Source organism: Gekko japonicus, unplaced genomic scaffold, assembly GCF_001447785.1.
Source record: "Gekko japonicus isolate JY-2015 unplaced genomic scaffold, Gekko_japonicus_V1.1 scaffold515, whole genome shotgun sequence".
Lineage (NCBI taxonomy): Eukaryota > Metazoa > Chordata > Lepidosauria > Squamata > Gekkonidae > Gekko > Gekko japonicus.
The window spans coordinates 450,040-474,059 of NW_015164680.1; the positions used below are offsets into that span (position 1 = coordinate 450,040).

General features: G+C 43.4%; 1 protein-coding gene across 1 annotated transcript in view; it reads left to right on the forward strand.

Moving 5' to 3' along the window:
- Positions 1–24,020, forward strand: part of BRAF (B-Raf proto-oncogene, serine/threonine kinase) — a 68,329-nt gene that overhangs the window by 19,383 nt on the left and 24,926 nt on the right. The window contains exons 4-9 of the mRNA XM_015409317.1: positions 8,777–8,880; positions 10,002–10,104; positions 12,829–12,977; positions 15,907–16,026; positions 19,063–19,222; positions 20,065–20,101. Of these exons, the coding sequence (XP_015264803.1) occupies positions 8,777–8,880; positions 10,002–10,104; positions 12,829–12,977; positions 15,907–16,026; positions 19,063–19,222; positions 20,065–20,101 (673 nt within the window). The remainder of the gene's footprint in view (positions 1–8,776; positions 8,881–10,001; positions 10,105–12,828; positions 12,978–15,906; positions 16,027–19,062; positions 19,223–20,064; positions 20,102–24,020) is intronic.

A 24,020-nucleotide genomic window follows, 5' to 3' on the forward strand; every position in this document is an offset into this window, starting at 1 on the left:
CGGATGCCACCGGAAACGCGATCAGACGCCCGCCCTTGCCCCGCAGTTTCCGGAAACTAGTACCTCCGAGGTACTAGTTTTTTGCTCCGTTTTATCGGCGGTTCGCCACAGTTCAACCACGGGAGCTCTACGCTCCCCAGATGTTGCCGTGTGATCGTGCCAGGTAACTCCGCCTCTCTTCCGTCTATTTAGCGTGGCTTCTGCTCCGTGTGAACGGGGCCAAGATTGGGTATCCCTAAACTACCATTTAACTTACATTTTATTCTGACAAATCCTATACCTTTTTATCGTTGCCAATTATTTAATATTTTATAAGAAATCTCCACTGGTAGACTGCAAAGAAGGAAATGTATCTTGGGGGGAACCATAATTTTTATCATGTTCCACTGTCCAAGAAAAGATAAATTTAAGGTTCCCCAGAAGGTCAATTTTGCCTCTTTTTAACTATTAACAGATCATAATAGGCATTTCTTCTTCTTAACCAACTATCCAAATACTTAATGAAGCTCACTTTTTCATACTAGGAATCCAGCTATATTTTTTATGTTCACTTAGATCCATATTTAAACAAAGGACCTCAATTTTATCTGTATTCAGTTTATACACTGTGACTTTACTATATTGCATAATAAGGGCTTCTAATTTTCTATTGAATTTTTAGGTATTTATTATAAAGACAATTATATCATCAGTGTATAAATTAATTTAACTCCCTTCATCTTCATCTCTGCCAGTAGTTCCAAAGAAACTACAAAGAGGAGCTGAGAGGGAGCAGCCTTGATGAACTCCTCTCATATCAATTGGTGGGGATATAAACACCCATTCACACTTAATTTAGCAAAGGAGTTGGATATGCATCCATTTTTACCCATCTTAAAAAATTAGCTCCAAACCTGAAAGTGTTTCTGACAGAAATTCGTGTTCCCAGGCTATCAAACACTTTTCCGCAACTGAATACAGGAAAGCTGACTTAAATCCTTTCTTCTGAACAAGATGGTGTTGTTTTTTGTGTGAAATGTGGCTGTTTTTGCAAAAATGGAAAATAAATTACTGCTGTTTGATGTTTAGTACCAGCTATGTGCCACACGGTGTACAGAATGTGGAAAAAACTTGGAGTGTGTCTCTGCTCACTAAGTACAAAAGACAGAAAAAGTTGGCGCCTTCCATACTGGGTGCTTTTCAGTGCTCCTGTGACCTCAGCTCCTCCCACTGGGTCATGGAATGTTTGTTGAATTTACTGAAAGTATTTCTAACCCTCTTTTGTCCAGGTTTATAGGCCCCATAGATTTGTGTTGTGGCAGCCAAGAGCAGGTGTATCAGATTCTTTAAGCCTGTATTTGAGGCTTTCACTGTCATGTGGCAGGCAAGAGGGGGAGGAAGAGGGAGGAGAATGTTGGCCTGGTATTGAGAGCCAGTTTGGTGTAATGGTTAAGAGCACGGGCTGTAATCTGGGAGAACCGGGTTTGATTCCCCACTCCTCCACTTGCAGCTGTTGGTTTGACCTTGGGTCAGTCATAAATTCTTTCAGAGCTGTTCTCTCAAGGGCAGTTCTCAAGAGAGCTCTCTCAGCCCCACCTACCTCACAGGGTGTCTGTTGTGGGGAGAGGAAAGAAAAGGAATTGTAAACCACTCTGAGGCTCCTTCAGGTAGTGAAGGGCAGAGTATAAATCTCTTCTTCTATACTCCCTTCATCCCACCACTTCCGAAACCTTTTCCCGAAATGGCTTGCCATCCAGGTGGAACAAAGAAAGAAGTGGGGGAGGCTTGACAAAAGAAAAGTAAGGATTGGGTATTGGAGAGCTATGAGCCAGGAATTGAAGCTAGAAAGGGAGATGACAATGTGCAGAATGGCAAAGAGGGCACTGTAAAAGGCAAAATGTAGTAGTGGGTAAACAGAAGAGAGGGCCTCATTGAAAGGAAATGAACAGAGCAAGTGAAAGGCATAATATTGAAGGGCAATGGAATAAGATGATGCTATTGGGGTGGAGAGGGAATGGACCACGTGGACAAAACAAAAGTTTGTGCCCAGATTATAAACTGGGACCTGATTGTGGTACACAGAGAAGGCAGAACGTGCGCCGCTCATTTTCCACCCCCACCCCAAGCACACATTTGAAGCGTATTGTTGTCAAGGAGACCATGGACAACTATGAAGACTAGGAACAAAAGAAAAGAGCAAAAGAGTGCATTCCTAGGGTGTGTAGACTGTATAAAAGGTCTAAATAGGAATACAGAGGCTGGAACTGGAATTACCAGTGGTACAGAAAGTAAAGAAAAAATAACACTGGCGTTTTAGGGAGGAGACAGATTAAAAGTTAGGGAGCTAAGCAGAAGGGAGTTGGCAGGTGAAGTTTAAATGGAAAGGCAATTGAGAGTTCAGATTTCAGATACAGGGCAAAATCCAGTCAAGGCGGAGGACACTTCAACCCAGTTGATTTCCATGGGGGAGAGTTAAGCTGTGAAGTTGGTGTGCCCCTGACATGGTTTAACTTGGACTTGCTTGTGTCTGGCTTTAATGCTTAGCTCTTAAACGTTATAGGTAGAATTATTCAGATGTTCCCCATTATTAGCTACACATTTTCACTGTAAGCAGTATAGTCAGGTTTCCCCCCCTTTCCAGTGCAATTTTTTTAAACAGGTATGTGTAGCAAAGGAGCTTCAGGCTGTTTTAATAGTCAATCCTGTTTTTAAAAACTGACTGCTGGAGCAAATGCAAACTGTCCTAATGTGTTAGTGAGAGTAATTTAAATGTATAGCATTCACAGGTAATTTTATGCCTTAGAGCTTGTGCTGCTTTTGCGGTATTGTATGATCAGCATAACATGGTCTTGCAGGTCATAGGAAATTGTGGTGCTGTGCAGAGAATTTGAACCCTTGCTCTGTGATCAGTGTTCCCTCTAAGCTGAGTTAGTGTGAGCTAGCTCACAGTTTTTCAGCCTCCGGCTCACACATTTTTGTCTCAGCTCAGGAAGGAGGGCTCCAGAGCCAACTAATTTATGCAGTAGCCAAATCGCTCATTCGCAACTTTAATGCCAGCAGCTCACAAAGTAGAATTTTTGCTCACAAGACTCCACAGCTTAGAGGGAACATTGTCTGTGATCACTAGGAATCGTGATCTGACCCTACTCCGACCTTCGGTTTCAACAGGCAACTCCCATATATTGTCGTCTGCGTTTTGATGTCTTAGGGGCTAGAACCTTGCTTTTTACCAAGGAAATCTCTGGTTCTCAGGAGTATTTTTAGTATTTCTGTGCTTGTGCAAAGGCATTCTTGAAAAACTCTGTGCTCATCACTTATATCTAGCTGCCATTTATTAAGATGCATGAGAGTATTTAAATATCAAGTCCAGGAAGGAAAGGCAGCCTTCTATTTAATGTTAATTTATCTTCTAATTATATGAGAATCTTTCTCAGAACTCTGTGAGAAGTATCCAGTATTTGCAAGGAGGGGGGATTAATCAGAACTTTAAACGTGAGTCTTGAGAACTAAGCAGTAGGAGAAATAACTGAGCAGGGCTGGAAAATGTTTCAGATTCTTAGACAGTGGCATGAAATTCTCAGCGCTTGGCATCAGATATTTGCTGGTTGTTCTAAAGCTACAAAGAACAAAAATGAAAAGCACATGCACACACATTACAATGCTGTCCTCTTTAATACTTTATATGAAGATCTATGTCTGGTGGTGGTCCCTAGCATGGATATCCGTCTGTACATCTTCCCCCTGAGACACTAGTGGGCTGGTAAGAGCAGGCCACATGGAAGAGGAAGTAGATCAGGGGTTGCCAACCTCTTCTTTAATCGAGCCACTGCTGAGTACGGAAAAATATCCCAAGCCACCTGCCCCCCCCATATGTTACCAAGTTTTGTTCTGTTCTTGAAACAGTACATGGACTTGAGAACAAATACCAGAAATGAAGCTGTTGTCTCAGCAGCACACAGAAGAATCCTAAAGACAAAAAAACCTCCCCCTTTTTTAAGCCTAGGTGGATTTTTTTGTTATCTTTACCTGGGTCTTTGAGGAGATGTGTGGGCTACCTGTTGGAGACTCATGAGGCAGATTAATGAATTTGCAAAAGTTATGAGTGTGCAACAGTAATTTGACCCAGTTTGTCCTCCCATACCTGAGCCATCTTTATTCAATAGTCCACCTTTCTTCCTGAGATTGAAGGAGGATTACCCACTATAAGTCAATACAGTCAACAGGATGGGGAATCCAATGAGTAGTGTAATAGGATTATGATTGCAGAAATCTGAAACAAAGCATAAGTATTAACATGACATGTTTAACAATGCAGAAATTACAGAGCAGGATAATACATATAGCAAGAGATAGTATGTACTGTACCCAGTAGTATAGTCTGAAGTTTCTGAACCATTCTATTCTAGTATAGCCCTATTACCTGTGTAAAAATACCATCCTGAATAATGCGGTCTTGCATAGTTTGCAGAATGCAAGAAGTGTGGGAACTTCCCTGATCTCAGCAGGCAGGCCAGTCCATAAGTGGAGGCCACAAAAGAGAATACACATATACGGGCAGTTGTTGATCTTGCCCATGTGGTCCATGGGGTCGCAAAGAGTTGGCCTCGACTGTGCGACTGAACAACAACAAAAAACCTATAGAAGGCCCTACTCAAATAAGTAAAGCTGTCATGGCAGAACATAGGAGGGAGAGGCAGTCAGAGTATCCAAGGCCATGAAGGGCTTTGTATGCGATAGCCAATACCTTAGTTTGAACCCAGTGACTGATGGGCAGCCAATGGAGTGACTGTAGAATTGGAGTAATATGCATGTTTTGCCTTGCTCCTGATGATAATTGAACTGTGGCATTCGGCACAAAGTGAAGTCTCTGAGTTGACTTTGAGAGGAGACATAAGTAGAGTGCATTAGAGTAGTCTAGTCTCACTGTTACCATGGTGTGGATCCAGGTGGCCGGATCAGCCAAGTCAAGGTAGTGGGCCATCTTACAAGCTAAACTGATTTGGAAGAAAGTTTCTCTGTGAGTGTGTGGCTGCATTGATTTGCTCCTCTAGCAGTAATGTGGGATCCGCTATGACCCCTAGACTTCCCATCAAAGGTGGGAAGCACAGGGTCCTTTGAGATCACTGCCTCCCCAAGCAGCCTTGCCTCTATCTTTTCAAGATTTAGTTTCGATTTGTTCACCCTTAGTAATTTACCCTCAGCATACAGGGCAGTGATTCAGGACCTCATCACCATGAGATCTGAGTAAGGAGATACAGAGCTGCGTGGCCCAGGCTAGCCTGATCTCCTCAGATCTTGTAAGCTAAGCAGGGTCAGCCCTGGTTAGTGTTTGAATGGGAGATCACCAGGAAACTCCAGGGTCTCTACGTAGAGGCAGGCAATGGCAAACCACCTCTGAATGTCCCTTACATTGGAAACCCTAGGAGGGGGGGTTTGCCATAAATCAGCTGCAACTTGACAGCACTTTCTACTACCACATACAGATCTGGGTATCATCAGCATATTGGTGACAGGCAGACGGTAAATGAAGTAAAGACTTTCTCAGTGAGACTCAGGGTGGGTTACTGGATGTAACAATGCAGGTCAATGCATGGGGCATTTGGACTAGGATTACAGAATCAGAAAACCAGGGCAAACTACGGACTAAGGCGATGAATGCTGCAAACAAAACAGAAATTGGATTACAAAGATAGACTGCAATAAAAGCAGGTGATACCTACAATAATCATTGTAGTGGACTACAGTCCTATACCCTTAATCTCTTTTTAAAAATGCTCTCCTGAACATTTCTGTTCTGCAGATTCTGCAAAATGATAGAAGTGTAGGAACCTTCCTGATCTCCTCAGGAAGGCCATTCCACAAGGCGTAAGCCACCACTGAGAATGCATGTGAATGGTCAGCTGCTGATCTTACACGTTTGTGGGATGGCACCTTTAGAACTCAGTAACTGTGCACTGTGCTGTGGCACTCTGCACCAACTGCCCTCCCCCCAAAGGTTCAGTGCAAAAAATTAAATATAAGGTATGCAGTTCAAAAGCAAGAACTTGCAAGTAGATAAATAGGTACCACTTCGGTGGGAAGGTAACAGCATTCCGTGTGCCTCAGCATCTAGTCATGCCAGCCACATGACCACGGAAATATCTTTGGACAGCGCTGGCTCTTTGGCTTTGAAACCGAGATGAGCACCACATCCCTAGAGTCGAATTGAACTGGCTTTCGAGCAAGGGAAACCTTTACCATTATGTCCTTTGATACATGTGCCCCCCATGTCTCATAAATTATTTGCTTTTAAGGCAAGTGATGACTTGTTTGTTAAATTTGAAGCACAGATTATTGTTTCTTTTGTTCCTTTCAGATCAGGAACCCTGGTTTGGAGAAAAGAGACAGGTCAGCAAACTTCGGTTTGCCATTAAAACAGAACAATTTCCAAGTTTTGTGTGAGGAGAATCCAGCTTCCATTTTCATTCCTATAACAAAAACCCATAGTTCATCACCATGTACAAACTTTATGGCAGAAAACAACATGGCCACAGTTGTGTAGGACTTCATTGTTGGATCTCCTGTAGTTTCTGACTGACTGACCCAAGAAAAATCCTTTTTAGTCCAAATTAGGGCTTAATTATTAGAACCCCCAAATCTTTCTGTAGGTGGTACTACCTAGCCAGGTTTCACCCATCTGACATTTATGTAACTGATTTTTATTACCCAAGTGGAACACTTTACACTTGACCCTATTGAACTTCATTTTATTTGTCTGGGCCCAATCTTCCATCCTGTCCAAGTCCAGCTGCATCCTATTTCTACCTCCCAAGTTATTAGCTACCCCACCCAGTTTAGTATCATCCCCAAACTTTATGAGCACATTTTGAACTCCCTCATCTAAGTCACTCATAAAGATGTTAAACAGCACTGGTCCCAGAATGGAACCCTGAGGCACTCCCCCTTCTCACCTCCCTCCAGGTTGATGGGGAACCATGAACCATCACCCTTTGAGTACAGTCCACCTAACAGCAATGGGGTCTGGCCCATATCACCCCAACTTCTGAACTAGAACATCTTGGGGCACTGCAACAAAAGCTTTACTAAAATCCAAATAGACTGCATCCACAGAATTCCCCTGATCCTCCAAACCAGTAATTTTATTGGGGAAAGAAGGATCAGTCTGATATGACTTATTCCTAAGAAAGCTGTGCTGAGATTTAACAATCACACTGTGTTTTTCCAGATGGTGACAAATACATTAATAATCTGTTCTTAAATCTGTCTTAGAATCAATGTCAAACTAATTAGCTAATGCTCTTCCCCTTTATTTTTTCATATTGCTAAGTCAGCTTCCATTCTCTCCTTCCTCCTCTTTTAATTTTCTTCTTGGATTTGCTCAAATATAGGGCAAAGCTTGTTTGACCCAACAGCATCTGAGGTAATAGCTGTCCTCTGAGCATTAGTAAAATACCTTTTTTTCTTACACAGTAATCGTGTGCAGTCTTGCATACCCTTCAAACTCCACACAAGAGCAATTTCCAAACTTTTTTTCTTAACAAGATGGCTGTTGGTTAATGCTGCAGTTTGTGCAACTACGACATGTAATTACAGTTCACTTCACACCATTCCCTGTGACTCTGCCTCAGGAAAAGGAAGATGTAAATAGGAGAAATAAGAGCTCCTTCCAAAGACCACATGCATAAAGCACAGACAATATCTCCACTGAATTTCAGTCTTAATTTATTGAGTGTTACTTTGGCTCAGAAAGGACATAAATAGCAGAGCTCTTTTGCAAAAGGTGCTGTCTCAGCTGGGTAGTTTATAAGAGCGGAGTCTCTGCTCAGCTTACTGTGTGTTCAGTGGAATTTTATAGAAAAGAGCAGTTTCTAGTTCCTGTTGACAACTGGACACCTTAAGGACACAAGAGCCTGGCTGAATCAGACCAGTCGTCTATCCAGTCCAGCATCCTGTCTCAAACAGTGGCCAACCAGTTCCTCTGGAGGGCCAACAAGAGGGGCACAGAGGCAAAAAAGGTCCCCTAATGTTGCCTCCTGGCTCTGGGATTTAGAAGTTTAGTGCCTATAATGTGGAGGTTTCCCTCCGTCATTATGGTTAGTAGCCACTGATAGCCTTATCCTCCATGAATCTATCTAATACCCTTTTAAAGGTGTCTATTCATGTGGCCATCACTACATCCTCTGGCAGCAAATTCCACATTTCAGTCACTTTGTGTGTAAAGAACTATTTTGTCCATCCTGAATCTACTGCCCATCAACTTCATTGGATACCCTGTTAATGACCGGCCTTAGTTATTGCCAGTTGTGGCAAATAAACTGTTCCATTGTGACTGGGGAGGGGGAGTCAATTTCAAACCAGTTGCACATAGATCAGCATTAAGTTTGTGTCCAGTGGCACCTTTTAAGACCAACAAAGTTTTATTCTGGGCATAAGCTTTCATGTGCATACACACTTCTTCAGGTACATGTATTTGAAGAAGTGTGCATGCACATGAAAACTGATACCCAGAACAAAACCTTGCTGGTCTTAAAGGTGTCCCTGGACCCAAACTTGGTTCTGCTGCTTCAGATCAACACGGCTACCCACCTGAATCTATAGATCAGCATTAAATGCCAAATATTTAACTTCTCTTCATGTGTCCTCAGCAGAGAAGGTGCAAAGAACTTTTGGGAAATCATATTTATGATCAAGTTTTGTCACATACACATCTCCAGACATCATGTTTTTAAGGATTTAGAAATATTTCCCTAACACTAAGATGAAACCAAACTTTTTTTCCCCCTTTGTGATTTCACAGGTTCCAGCAAGATGCGGGGTAACAGTCCGGGATAGCTTAAAGAAAGCTTTGATGATGCGAGGTCTTATTCCAGAGTGCTGTGCTGTTTACCGAATACAAGATGGGTATGGTTTGTATAACATTGTGGTTTGGGGAGCGAATGGAAGAAAGATTCCTTAAGGGGCTGGAGAGTATGAGCCATCGGTAAAAGTAAAGATGGATTTCTCCACAGTTTAGAATAAATTATTTTTCCAGAGCATGTCAGTGGGCAAAGACTCACCAGACAGCCTCTAGCAACAGCTGTAACATTTCAGAGATTTTGGGTGTGAATGTGGAATCTGTTCATTTGCTGGTTAGGATGTACTGTACCCAACCTTGTCGAACCTGTGAGCACTTTGGGAATTTGGCGTACAGGTAGTAGGCGCCACAACAAAATGGAGGGACCAATCATAGAATGGCTGACATAGGGGCTCAGTCCTATCACAAAACATTGGGAGGTTCCACAGATTGTTAGGGTTCAAGCAAAGCCTCTGATGATGGAGGCAGCTCTTTCTGGATGGATGCTTCACATGACCCCAAATGATATGCCTCACAGGCTGTTCTGTAGTGCCTCCTGCTCCATTGAGGTGGAGGACAGCTAGGATTGGCTCTGTGCATTGAGGAAGAAGTGCTTTGGGGAAGAAGCCAAGTGGGTACTAAGAAATAAGTGGGTACCAGGTTGGGGCTTTAGTTCTCCTTTTCTGTATTTGCAAAGCATATAATTTAAAGCCAACGTTTGGAAGTTCTCTTTTTTCACAAAAATAGTTTCCATACTAAGTAATCCCTGTTGGAAGTTGCTATTATAGCATACAAATTGTTTCCATCATTAGTGAAAACACTGGCTCCAATCTAGTACTTAAAAAAAACAAACCTTTTAATTATTGTTGCTTGATGGCTTGCTTTTTTTCCCAGTGGAAAATGCTACTTGTAGTTGTTGGACCTCTGTAGCCTGCTGCTGTTGTAGATCTTTGCCAGGGATGAACTGAGAAAGAAGCTGTAGATCTTTACTTTGCTGTCTGTACAAGAGCGCTGAAATTAATTGAAAAACCTCAAGCTAAATTCTTGCTCTTTTAACTCTTCTCTCCGACAGCATCAGCTTCCACTCAATACCATTGTCTTTTCAATAAACAATTTTAGATCTTCAGAATTATGATCTGCTTGAATTTGGAGGTTTGGTTAAACTATAAAGGTATTATTTGCACTGTAGGGAGAAGAAACCTATCGGTTGGGATACAGACATTTCCTGGCTTACTGGAGAGGAATTACATGTGGAAGTCTTGGAGAATGTGCCTCTTACAACACATAACTTTGTACGTATTTTTCTGTAGTGTCATGGGGTGCTTCAGCTTCATCTGTTCTGCCACTCAAAAATTAAATGAGCGTCTTTAAATACTGTAGTTGAAAAAATGGCACTTCTGCCTTGGCTTTTAGGTGCACTTTTTCACAGATTGAAAAGCAGGTTGAATTCTACTTTCTGAATGACAGTGCTCTTCCACTGCAGCCAGCGGTATGGAGTGTTTGTCCTATCCCCTCTTGGCATTCTCAGAGTCCCTTAACGCGCAACCCTGCAAATATATGCGGAATCATTATCGGCTCACCTGCTATAAGCATGACATCTAGTTGGTTATTGTACATAGTTGCCTGATTTGGAGGGGTGGGCTATTACTTCTTCTAGAGAGCCAGTTTGGTGTAGTGGTTAAGTGTGCGGACTCTAATCTGGGAGAACCGGGTTTGATTCCCCACTCCTCCACTTGCACCTGGCTGGATGCATTTGGGCAAGCCGTAGTTCTGATAAGGGCTGTCCTTGAAAAAGAGCAGTTTGTGTCAGATTTCTCTTAGCCCCACCCACCTCACAGGGTGTCTGTTGTGGGGAGGGAAGGGAAAGGAGTTTGTAAGCCGCTCTGAGACTCCAAGTGAAGGGCGGGGTATAAATCCAATCTCTTCTTCTTCTTCTTTGTGGGGTGTCTGCATCATATAGATGGTCTTTGTGGTTCAGGGACTTCTAGAGCTAGCTTTTAGATGCTCTCCCCCTCTTGGTGATGCAGCTGTGACTGTTTTCCATTATGCAAGGGTATGCTTTACCTAAGTTAATTTTTGCTCACTGTAGGTGAGTAAGCAGCACTGTTTCTCTAATATAATGAATGGAGTGCAGTGTGTGCAGCATATGTTTAGAAAGGCAGTTGTTACCTGTAGCTGAATATTAATAGAGCCATTGCTGTTATCTCGATGTTGTGGGTTACTCAGCAGACCAGTCATGATTAGAGTCCTCCCTCCAGGCAGGAACCTGAAGTAGATTACCTTACGTTCATTTTAAGTGCTTGTTACAAGGATGTAGTCAGCTTTTGCATCACCGAAGTCTTTAGGCTGAACCTGTAATTGCTCAAAGAATTATGTAAATTGTCTTTGATTTAGAACAATTTACTTGACATTAAATAAAGTGTAGTTCTTTAGAAACAGTAACATTCTCATATGGGAATTTAACAAACTGTCTTTGTACATGAGATTTTTAAATATAACCGTTTGTGACAGAGCAATAGTGATTTAATAAAGTTAAGTGCTGTTGTGTTATGGAGGAGTGTGATCACTAGTCCCTTGCTGGTTCCGCAGCAGCAGTTAACTGAAGATCTGTGTTTGCAAAGCAGTGCTGAGAGAATCGGTGATTTTTGAAATAGAACCTTTCCCAAGAAAGTCCAGTGCAAATGGAGGCAAATCATCTAGATGGTTCCAGCACAATCTGGAGCTCTGTGGACCAGGCTTATTGTATGGAGATGACGGCTGAAAGAAATGTTGTCTTCACCTTAGCTATTTAAATTGTGTTGCGTCCACTGAAGCTCTAGGAGTATAATTTCATAAAAATATTACATCTCTTTACGATGTCCCTTAAAGACATTTGAATGTTCATTTCCTCCCCTTTCCTCATTACCTTTGAAAAAGATAAACATTTTGTTTACATATCCTTCCAATTTCGATCTTTCAAATATCAGCTGGATAAGCTTTTAAAAGTCTTAACTGCTGGTTAGAAGGAAAATTTAAACCGTAATCTAGAGGGTTATTTTGTATTACCACTTGAGTTTTGCTGATCAATAAAAGTAAAACGACCTCGTTATCAAGCAGCGAGCATCCTCTATTAAACATGGGCAATTTAGGGCCCAAGTCTTCAAGCAGGTATGGGTTATAATCCTGAACCCCACAGGTTGCTAGATGCAGCAAGTGCCAATCTGCAAAAGCTTTATGTAGCTAGCAGTAGAGTAACCCCACTTCTGTAAGTATGCAGTGTACGGTACACCTTATGGGATCAAATCTTCTTTTCAGAGTAACTATTCAAATGGAGAGTTGATTTTCTAATAGCCGGATCCTCACCATGTTGACTCAAAAATGTCTTTTCAGCTATGATTTAATTCCTGTTAATTCCTACTGGGATTGCAAGCTAAATTTCTTTCATCCTTTCTGTTTTATGGATGTAATTTATGGAATTTTACTGCCCCAAACTCTGTTTCAGCTGAGGAGTTATTACCTTGTATGTGGGATTGTTGGTTTCTAAACCTGAAGCTGTTTTCTTTTATGAGGTATAAAATGCTACTAGAAACTTGAAGCCCAAGTTGTTGATCTGAGTGCCTAAATGCAAACAACACTTAACTAGAGGAGACCCTGAAAGAACTTCTTCTTACTTGCTGAAAATTGGGCTGTGTCTGTAGAAACATCAAGGTGTGTTTAAAGGTCTGACTTTAGGCACCTACATTCACACTAAATGTGAACTAAAGTCTTACTGCTAAGAGCAACAATGAGGTATTCTTCAGTGCCTGACTTAAATTATTAAACATTTGAAAACGAGCTGTTATCGTAGCAATCACAAGGTCTTTAGAAGAATGCTTTTTGTTTAATTGTGACTAAAAATACAGCTTTGAAAGAATCTGAACAGGTCTTTGGTAAGTGACATTTCAGTATTAGTGAGAACAAGATAACTAGTTTTAGACTTGCCAGACTGGCATATCTCATGATGACTACTACTTTTGTTGTTGTTGTTGATGCCACAGGTACGAAAGACATTCTTTACTTTAGCATTCTGTGACTTCTGTCGAAAGCTGCTTTTCCAGGGATTCCGCTGTCAGACTTGTGGATATAAATTTCACCAGCGTTGTAGTACAGAGGTGCCATTGATGTGTGTGAATTATGATCAACTTGAGTAAGTAATCAGATGTGCCCTGTATTTTAATACTTTGATTTTTGCAGCTGTAATAGCATTGGAGTTTCTTGCATTAACATAGCAACAGTGACATTTCCAACAGTACAAAAGAAGAAGTAATTCCAGCTGTGCTTCCCGTTTGATAAAGGTGCCCTGTTGCAATATATCAAGTGCACAGGGTTGCACCAGTACAGCTGGTAGTCAGAGAGCACATCTCCCCCTCTCTTGGAATTTTATGCAGGGCTACTGTGCTATAGGCTAGCCCGATTCTCTTGAAATCTCAAAAGCTAAGCAGGGTCAACTCTGGTCAGTACTTGGATGGGAGACCACCAAGGAAGTCCAAGGACACTCAGCAGAGGCAGGCAATGGCAAAATACCTCTGGACATCTCTTGCCTTGAAAACCCTGCAGCAGAGGTGTCAGACTCATTTGTTATAAGGGCCGGAACTGACATAAATGTCACTTTGTCGGGCCACCAGGTACCCTAGATATAAAGGACACCGGTAAACCCAATTAACAATTTTATTTTTACTCAAAATACAAACAAAAGCAATTGATTCCTAGCAGTGAAAGCAATTGATTTACTGGGGAACCCACAAAAGCCCCAATTGAGGTATTTAATCATATGCAAGACTAGGTTTTTTCCAAGGGATCTCATAAAAGGGGGGAGTACCTTACATTTCCATACATACCAGTTGCTCAAGGGCCGGATAAGAGCCCTGGACGGGCTGGTTCTGGCCCCCGGGCCTTATGTTTGACAGCCCTGCCTTGCAGGGTCACTGTAAGTCAGCTGTGACTTGATGGCATCTTCCACCACCACCACCACCACCACCACCACTGTGCTACATGCGACTCTGGTGGCTTTTGTGCCCATCTGAAAAACCAGCTCAGCTGCTGTTCTTCGGTCAGAAAGCTTCCTTGTTAGGCTGATGCCTTGTGTAACTTAAATGTGGTCCTGTTGTACTTGGGCATGGAGACTGGGATCAAAGTAGTCACATAATGTCAGCATCTTTTTTCAGGCAGGTACTTTTCCCTCTGAAACTGCTGTTCGATCTGCTGCCACAAGGCTGGAAAATGAAACCCTCTGTTGGTAGCTTTTGTGCCTTATGGCAGAATACCTCAGTGGATTGAGCCCAAAAGGTTCTCTCGTGTATTCCCTGTGTTTATTCTGCTTATTCTTTGCCAGATGTCTTGCCAAAACTGTTCCTTTGAAGCACAGCAGTGTTCTACTTCAACAAAGACTAGTCTTCAGTCTTTATTTAGGTCCGACAGCCCATAAGCCACACTCCCAAGAAAAATATTTAAGAATTAAAAACAACAGCAGAGAAATTTTTTTGCCATGTCAACCAATGCAGGCTTTACAAAAGCCACTCAGACACAGTCTTAATCTGTGGATACCAGAAGAGGTGGAATATTTTAACAACAAAGGCCAGTGACATCCTTTAAAGGCCTCATGTGCAATTTCTAAACAGATTTGCGTTTTTTATTTGTCTCCATAAAATGGCTTCCCTTTTTAATACTGTAGCATCACAACATTTCAGATAATAGCCAGCATTTTAGTACAGAATCGAGATGTTTTGCTTGATGTATGGCTTCTGCAGAAAATGGCATCCCCATTGCCAGGACCCACATCTTCTTATCTCCGAAATAATATTTCGGCATACTAATCCTGGTTGTGCCCTGACCTGGATAGCCCAAGCTATCCAGATCTTGGAAGCTAAGCAGGGTTGTTCCTGGTTAGTATTTGGATGGGAGACCTCCAAGGAATACCAGGGTCATGGCACAGAGGCAGACAGTGGCAAACCACCTCTGAACGTCTCTTGCCTTGAAAACCCTATGGAATTGCCTTAAGAAGAAGAAGAGTTGGATTTATACCCCACCCTTCACTCGGAGTCTCAGAGCGGTTGACAATCTCCTTCCCTTCCTCTCCCCACAACAGCCACCCTGTGAGGTAGGTGGGGCTGAGAGAACTCTGACACAAACTGCTCTTGAGAGAACAGCTCTGAGAGAACTGTGACTGGCCCAAGGTCACCCAGCTGGCTGCATGTGGAGGAATGGAGTATCAAACCTGGTTCTCCAGATTAGAGTCCGCTGCCCTTAACCAAAACATCAAACAGACTCTTTGTCAAGTCAGCTGTGACTTGACAGCAAAAAAACAACACCCGGTTATGAAGTGAGAGGTGCAATTCAAATGTCATGAACAGATCTCAGTTTGTTTGTGATGGGCACAAACTTTACTTACCAGGCCATTTCATGAGTTCCCGCTCTTACTCCCCCCCCCCTTTTATGCTGTCCCAAGATTAAAGGAAGAAGTCTTCCATATAACTCCAGCTGGTATTGACATCCAACGGTGGGCATCTTCATGAATTGGGGTTCGTTTCTATACCAGTCCACTGGGATTCTTAACCCTCTTGGATTGCACATAATGGCAGGAAAGAAAGGAGCATGTGAGTCTGGCAGTGAGCCAGGTTTTTGCCCAGCACTAACAACAGAGCGTTGCGATATCTGAACTGAGCCAGGATGTCGTGCATTCTCCAGCCAGAAGCTATGGGAATGGGGAGGTATACAATAGAATGTGTTCATGTGTGCCTGAACATCATGGGTAGCATCTGTACATGGTTGATGTTTTAGGCAAGCATAATGTCTGGCGATACTTTTCATATATCAAGAAACAAAGTATTTCTCCCACCTCACAAGAATCAAGCCCTTCTGACCAGTGCACAAAGCAGCTCTTTAGCCGAGTAACCCAAGTCACTGACTGTGATCTCTCTCCCAGTTTTAACTGTGACGAACTTGAGCAATTGTCTTCCAATGCTTTTTCTCTTGAACACATTCTAGTTGACATTATGTTCTTCTCCTCTGACTGTTGTGAAACTTCGGGGGGGGGGGGAGTTGCCCAAGTCAGCTTTCTTTTTGTTCTTGCCTCACAGCTTGCTGTTTGTCTCCAAGTTCTTTGAGCACCACCCAATACCGCAGGAGGAAACCTCCTTAGGAGAGACCACGCTGGCGTCTGGATCATACCTATCAGTGGGCCCCTCAGATTCTCCTGGGTATGACCTTAATTCCTACTGTTGAGTGACAGTGTATTCTATCATTATGATAATGCTTCAGTGAGTTAAAATATTGCTTTGCAGTCCTGCTCTGACCAGCTCTGCTTCGTTGCTGGAATAAGCCCGTGCATCAATGTTCCCTCTAAGCTATGGAGTCCTGTGAGCAAAAATTCTACTTTGTGAGCTACTGCCATTAAAGTTGTGAGCACGTAGTTTGGCTACTGCATAAATCAGTTTGCTCTGGAGCCCTCCTTCCTGAGCTAAGACAAAAATGTGTGAGCCAGAGGCTAAAAAACTGTGAGCTAGCTTAGACTAACTCAGCTTAGAGGGAACACTGCCGTGCATTGGGGCCTAAAACTTTTGAGCAGCTCCATAGCTGATGCAAAATTGGAGTACAGGAAACAGGAAAACCAGTTGCAAAACAATTCTCAGCCTTTTGTTCTTGTGCTGTGAGGACTCATAGAGAATTTAAATCATATCCCATCTGGTGCATATTTTTTTTAACTTACATTGTACTTTTTACATGCCACACATTTTGTTATGATTGTTTATCCTCACCACAACAGCCAAGAAGTGTTTTTCAGGGGGACACTGAGACTTCTCCAAAACAATCTAATCACTGGTTTTGAACTCAAGTACTTTATCCTCACCCTAACCTGGAGACCCCAGGATAGCCCAGTCTCATCAGATCTCGGATGCTAAGCAGGGTCAACCCTGGCTAGTATTTGGATGGGAGACCTCCAAGGAATATCAGGGTTGTGACTAGGGCTGCCAACCCCCCCCGGTAGGGCGGAATTCCCCCCGCCCCGGAGGCCCGTTACCCGACGCCGGGGAATCGGGGCCCGGGGGGAACTCCGCCCCGGCGTGCGCGTCACCCGGAAGTGACGTTGCACGCTGGGGGCGGGGCCACGCCATTTGAGGGGAAAACAAAGAGTTTTCCCCTCAAATGGCAGCCATGAGGGGGATGGCTTCTGAGGGGGAAGGAGTTATTTTTAAGTGAATTTACAGCAGCTCGGAGGTGGCTTTCGGTATGACTGGGGATCAGAGGATAAGCCCCTCCCCCTCTGGGATCAAAGTTTGCTGGCCCTGCCTACGGAAGGGGGAGGTGCTTTCCCAGGAGTAAGGAGTCAAGGATTGCCCCACTCTGGACCACCGAGAAGGAAGCTTCATGGTAAGTGAATACAAATCTTCCATTCTGCCTGGCCACAATACTGATACCCCTGCTTAACATTAATGCTAAGTGCTGCTGCTTAAACAGCAAGCTCAGTTATGGCACAGGACAGCTTCCTTCCGTTCAGAGCAGTTTAATTGAAAGGAAAGGTTGTGGTTGTGTAGCAGCAGTTCTTGGAGCAATGCGCTCAGGTTAGTGTCCATGCTTGCGCTGTATTTCACATTTAACCACAAAGGAAGCATGAGTGTTGTTATTTATAATCACACTTTCTAGGAGTAACTTCACTAGCCCCTGTGGCAACTGTGAAAGCAGCATAACCAGGTCACCCACAGGCATCATAAGGGTTTCTACATACATGCAGAAAAGGGTGACTTTGTACATTATCCCAAATGGCCTGGTGAGGGTTTTATATACTGAACCTTGAAAGCAGCTGATAGTCAGAGGGTATGAGAAGGAGAGAGGGAATTTATCCAAGATGGGGGATGTCTTGGGGTTGGGATGGAGTTTGAAGTGTCCCGTCCCCTCAGCTACTTCCAGATCTCCAGTCGGCAGGTCACTGAAACAGAATTATCCTCAGGGAATTCTACACACTTGTGGGATTCCAAATATGCAGAAAAATACAAATTGTTTTTTAAAAATAAGATGAGGGAAGGAATATCACCTCCTGAAACAGTTAAAAGCCTTGATAGCAATAAAAGGGAAATACGTGCAGACTTGGCGATGGGTGGTTTGTCTTTAACTGCTCAGAGTCGTAGTAGTTTTAATGTGAGAAAAGGATAACAGACTGAAGGACAGGTCAGTTGCTCACAGAAGATATTGTTTCCTCGGGATTTCTGCAAACCTGGAGCTTCTGGCCAGAGCCCCGAGCAAGCAGACTAGGTTTTTTATAACCCATGCCAGTCAGTAACCCTGTTGTCTTGTTCTGCACCATTTCAAATTTTTAGATAGTCTTCAAAGGTAGACTTTTTCAGAGGCCACTGAATTTCCCTGGGAACAGAAACGTGTGTTGTCTGTTTGGAAAAAGAGCAGTATCCCTTGTGGTGTTTGGTATAAGAGAGCTTGCCATTGACAGATAAAGAAGGGTTAATTTGCTTCCCTTGGGCTATGACTGGACTTTTCTGACCCCTCCTCCCCATCAGCAGCTTTTTGATGTGGGTTCAGATGCATAGATCCAGATACGACCCATTTTCATCCCACTGTGCAGTAGATTTCAGCAATTGCTACCTGGTGGGATAGCTTTCAAACGATTGTCTGAAGAGGTCCAGCATATATTGGTCTCCAGGCCAGTCATTTGGCAAGCTGGGACAGTAATTGTTCAAAGCATGGTGTCCCAGAAATGGTTCCCTTCCAGAGTCTCTTCTGTATAGTTTCATTAATATAAAAGCCTTTAAAATAGTCAGCACATAGCAGATGAAACTGGACTGCTGGTCTAACCCTTAGTGGCCTAAAAATGGGAACATTTATTTAGCACTGAGAAGGAAAGACCCTATATAGGCTAGTATGCTCGACCTCATACACGTTCTGTTTGTGCTAGAAATGGCGCTCTTCATTCTAACAACGGGAGAGATCTATTTAGCGAATTAACTGTATTTTGTACTCTAAAGTTTGAGAGCAGTAATTTCAAATCTCCTGTTTATATCTGTTATGTTAAAAAAACCCAGCATTGGCAGGGCCTGTCTGCTTTGTGTACCTTAACTGGTGCCGTGATTGGGATGTAGATCTCAGCTGCGATGTGCTTTTATATGCCTCATTAAACCATCACTAGAAAGCAGGGAAATCACCTGGATGGAAGCATCTTCTGTAGAGTAACTGGAGATCACTGCCAACTTTAATCCTCTGTTCTTTTCATGCTTTAATTTTCTTAGCCCAGCAATCCTCCCTAGTCCATCTCCTTCGAAATCCATTCCGATACCCCAGCCATTCCGTCCAGCAGACGAAGACCATCGGAATCAGTTTGGTCAACGAGATCGCTCCTCATCCGCCCCCAACGTGCACATCAACACGATAGAACCTGTCAACATTGATGTAAGTTCAGCCTGAGCTTGGTCTTTATAACGAGGGTTATCTGCTTCCCTTTCCTTAGTCGCTTAAAGCAGGAGTGGGCAGTGACCGGCATCCTGCCTGTCAAATCCATCCTGCCAGCCCTACTTGGTTTTCCAGAGTCCCCACCTTTCAGGGTTAGAGTGGTGGGGTGGGAAGGCAGGAGCGTTTCTGTCAAAGTGCAACCATGGCCTGAAGTCTCGTGACTCATGGCTGAAGCTGAGTTGGCTCAGCCCTGTAAAGTGCCAGGATGTGGGAGCCATGTATAGCCTTCCTCAAAATGTATATGAGCTTGTATTTCTGTTTCTCGGAGTACAGGGGCCTAGCAATATATTGGCCTTCTCAGATGCCACTCCACAGTGTTCCCAGAAGCAGAGTTAACTGTGGCATTTCTATTTTGCTTGACAGTTCTATGTTACTCAAAAGCCCATTAATGGAAACTGGTCCATATGCGAACATCTCACCTATATAACACTTCTATTTGACAGTTGCTCTCCCTGCACTTCCAATTGAGATTCTTCATTTTTTTCCCTTCCTTGCTCTTTGAGAATAATGTTTTTGGCAGTATCAGTTAGTGCAGGACATGATCCTAGCATGATTCACCTTGTTCCGACTTGCTCACGACCTTAGCTTGTCAAGCTGACCCTGTGGGCACACAGGTGCTGAGAGGCTGGCAACAAGGAGTTCTGTATCTTACAAAGCTGCTGCCTGTATGTAATTCTTAACTGAACAGAAAACTCTCTTGTGTTTATCCTCTGCTGAAATAGTGACCAGTTTTGCAAGCAATGCATGAATAAGATGCATACAGTTTTGTTTTTGGTTTGTAGGAATTCATTAGAGATCAAGGGTTGCGAGGAGAGGGAGGTAAGTGACTTTGTTCTCTTTGTGTACAGAATTCAGTGCTTCCCGCCCCACCCCTGCAAAACACAGACACAGAGAGAAATGTAAACAGAGCAGTGAAATTTAGTGGTACTTGCTTGTCCGTGACATTTAGCATTCGTCGGATAACTTTCAGCAGCTCACATTTCATTGTAAGGGGTTGCGGGTGGGGAGGGTGGAGAATAACATGCAAAGTGGTAGCCAGTGTTCTTTTTAATAGGCAAGATACCTCCTGGAGGTAAGAGACCTTCAGCTTATCCCCCTTTGGTCCTAAAAAGCCAGAACATGTCACCTTACTGCTTTGATGCACAGCATGGACTCCATTTCAGGCCTGCCAGCCAGCGCTCCCTTTGCGAATGGGCCTCGGAAAGATGTGTCCCTCCTTGTTTGTATAACGCTGGGGCACCTTAAGAAAATCCCTCTGGTATTCAGAGCCATGACAAATGGAGGCTTAATGCCTGTTACTTCTGAGAAAGAAGTGGGTACTCCAAGCTACTCACGATTCCGTAGTACACCCATCACTTTCTCCACAGTGACAAATTTGCTAGCCCTTCCTTCTTGGTGGTTTTAGGTGTGGGTGGGCATAGGACACTCCCATGGGCTAAAAACAGACATCAGCTTTGAAGTGACAGCTCCTGAATGTGTTGCGCTCTTAGCAGAGATGAACCTTGGTAGTGAGGTGCGGGCTATATGCTTATTTCTTTATTTCCACCCCATGATACCACCTGCCCATGGCTGTTGCTACTTCTGCAAGATCTGTTCAGGTTGTAACTCCAAATGCTAGCTGGCCGCCAGGCATCATGAAAGCTTTGACATGGCTCTTTATCCCTTTAGACTGGCATAGGATTCTCCCCATGTGGCGCAGGAAAGCATGCGTTAATCAGCTGCCCTTCTTGCTTTCCATGGCTTCCTTTTTTCTTTTTTTTAAAAAACTCCATTTGCAATTCAGGGCTTCAGTAATGTTGATGACTTGGCTGTCATGTACTTTGTTTCGTTTTAGTCATAATTTTTAATTTTCCACCCCACCCTGTTAACGTCTAACAAGCTGGCTACTACTTTGCAGACTTTACGATCTACGGCCCCGGTGTGCAACCGAAAACCACAAACCCCCACCAATTAATATGTTGCCCATTTTAACTATCCTGTATGTCTGGGGAGCTGTGGTTTTTTTTGAACAGTTTTGCCCATTTTGTCCAGCATTTAAATGTTGTGTACTATTGTGTCAGTTTAAAACTCTGGTCCATAAGCTCTCTGCTGGGCATCTGATAATATTCCCACACACTTAGAAGTGTTCTGTCTCTTAAACAAAGTGGAAATTGGGGGGGGGGGTCCCCCTCCCCTGGAAAGTCAGAAACTATCTGTGCCTAGGAGTCAAAGCATCTTTAGTTATGTCCCATGACTTTCATTTCTTCTGTGTGTCTGTCTTCCTGTCTCTGCCTGCCCGTCTCTTTCTCTCTAACAGCCCCTATGAACCAGCTGATGCGCTGCCTTCGGAAATACCAATCCCGGACTCCCAGTCCCCTCCTCCATTCTGTCCCCAGTGAGATAGTGTTTGATTTTGAGCCTGGCCCAGTGTTCAGAGGTAGTTGGGCTCTTCTTTCTCGTTTTCACCCAAATCAAACTAAATAAAACCACAGATGCTGTTTGTGCTTCACCCTCACAGCGTGTGTATGTAAGTGTGTGAGTTTATCAAGACACGGTCATATATTTTTTTTTCCTTTTTTCGCTTGGCCTGGCTGGAATGCTTTGAATGTGCTTCTCACCCATTTTCACTCTCTCGCCCTTATCAAACCCACATATCATTCTGTGTTGGGCATATGTCATAAGGCTCCTAGAGCGACGCGTTGTACAGCCGAGGTTTCCGTGCTGCCTTTAAAAAAAAAAACCCAGTGTGTTGCTTGTCGAAGGGGGTCTCAGTTGCAGTGGAAGTGAGAGCAGGGACAGGTTCTGCAATTCCTTAATATCCATTTAGAGCATTAAGTGCTCCAAGGCGGTTTCCCTGTGATGAGGGCTGCCAACTTAACAGGGAGGAAAGAACGCTCAGGCTGAACTGCAGAAATCAACAGGCTGAAACTTTTCATAGTGCAGAGATAAGAATCCTCACCTGCCTTGGAGAGCAGATCAACGTGCCGTTTAAAGTCACAGGAGCAAAAGACGGTACAAAAATTGCCAACTCTACTTGGCGTTCCAGCAGAACTACGTAGTGTGTTCTGTTATGCGTCACAGGAGCAAAAGGCGGTACAAAAATTGCCAACTCTACTGGGCGTTCTAGCAGAACTACGTAGTGTGTTCTGTTATGCATGATCTGTGCAGGATTTCCTTGACTGTCAGTTTTAACTTAATGCTGATGTGTTTCCTAACATTACCCCATTCTGTCAGAGTACTGCTGCAAAGTACCAACAGTTCCACTGACGACTTTATTTACATGGTTAATGATTTGGTATACAGTTCATCTCAGTGACTGAGCTGTAGATGTCAACAGTCTGGATACTAATGGAGCTTGTTGCAATACTCTGTAGGCTTGAACTGAAGCCAAGATCCAGTTTGTTTACTAACACATAAGATCTTTCCTTTTGGCTTATTAGTGCTGTGGATTTGTGGTTGATAGTACATGAATTATCTTAATGTTTTAAAAAAAAAAACACCTCAAGGCCATGATCCAGCATAGATAAGTGCACTTACGAATCATGTACTGAAGTGGGCTTAACTGTACCTAAGTCTCCTGGATCACAGTTCAAGTATTTTGACCACAGCATGGAAACCTGATACTGCAACCCACTTTCTAATTGGTATAGAAATACTTTCCATTTTGGCTGTTCTTCAGCAAAGGGCGTTTGCCCATTGTGCTTAACCCATTCTGAAAACGAATAACTTTTTCAAAATAACACAAGCATAACAAAGACCCTGGAAATGTAGCTTCATTGTTTATGTGACATACGTTTTCAGGCCAAAAGGTTTCAGCATGAACTGGGGACAATGAAAAAAGCATGGCTTCTAATAAATTAATGAGAGCATTTGGCCTACGGTGCTGTTGCTGTATTACTACTGAGCTCAGCAGCAAGTTGACAGTCCAGTATCATTCTCCTGCTGAGTTTCAGAGGAGAGTGCTGCACTTTCAACATCATACGCAATATACGATTTCCCTGTGAAAGGGTTAGAATACTAGCTTAAGCTAGCCCCCAGTAGACAAGCGTTTGGCCACCATTTTGGGTGAGAGGCGTCAGTAATTTGACACATCTATTTTTTTTTTCCTATGTAGAACACTCACTACAGCATTTGAAATCCCGGCAGGATGTTATCTGGAAATGATGAAAAGAGGGGAAGTAGTCTCCCAAGTTGTAGGAAGTTAGGAAGAGAGGATGGATGAGGGCACCAAGAAGGGGAAAGGCCCAGGGCCCCACTGCAGAAAGCAGGAGCTGGGTTTCCCTTCTACTTAGTTTGAACCAACAGTGGCACTCTTGTAAGGAAGTGCCAGCGACTGCTCAGCAGCTGAAATCAGAACAGAAAGCTTGGGGAAGCGGAGTGAGTTAAGACAGCTGAAACCATGGGTGCAAAGGTGAGCCCCTTATGAGAAAGCAGAGTGCCATGGACGGGCCTTCCGTGCCCCATTAGACGGTGCAGGAGACAGGAAGAGCTCCACGTCTTCTAAGTAGGTCATTTTGCACAAGTGAATGAGAGATTGTTTCCTCTCTCTGCCCCACAGATCTGAACTTCAGGTATTCCAGTGTCTGCAGTTTTGCACTTACAGCCTCATGTTGTTCTTGCCTCATAAACAGCACTCCTATTTAACATGGCCTTTACTTTCTCAAGCATTTTGGCTGTTTAGATAATACTAGAAAGTTTCCTCCAGTTGGATATTGCTTTTTCAGCAAGCCAGGACTCCTTTGTGAAGCCCACGCAACCC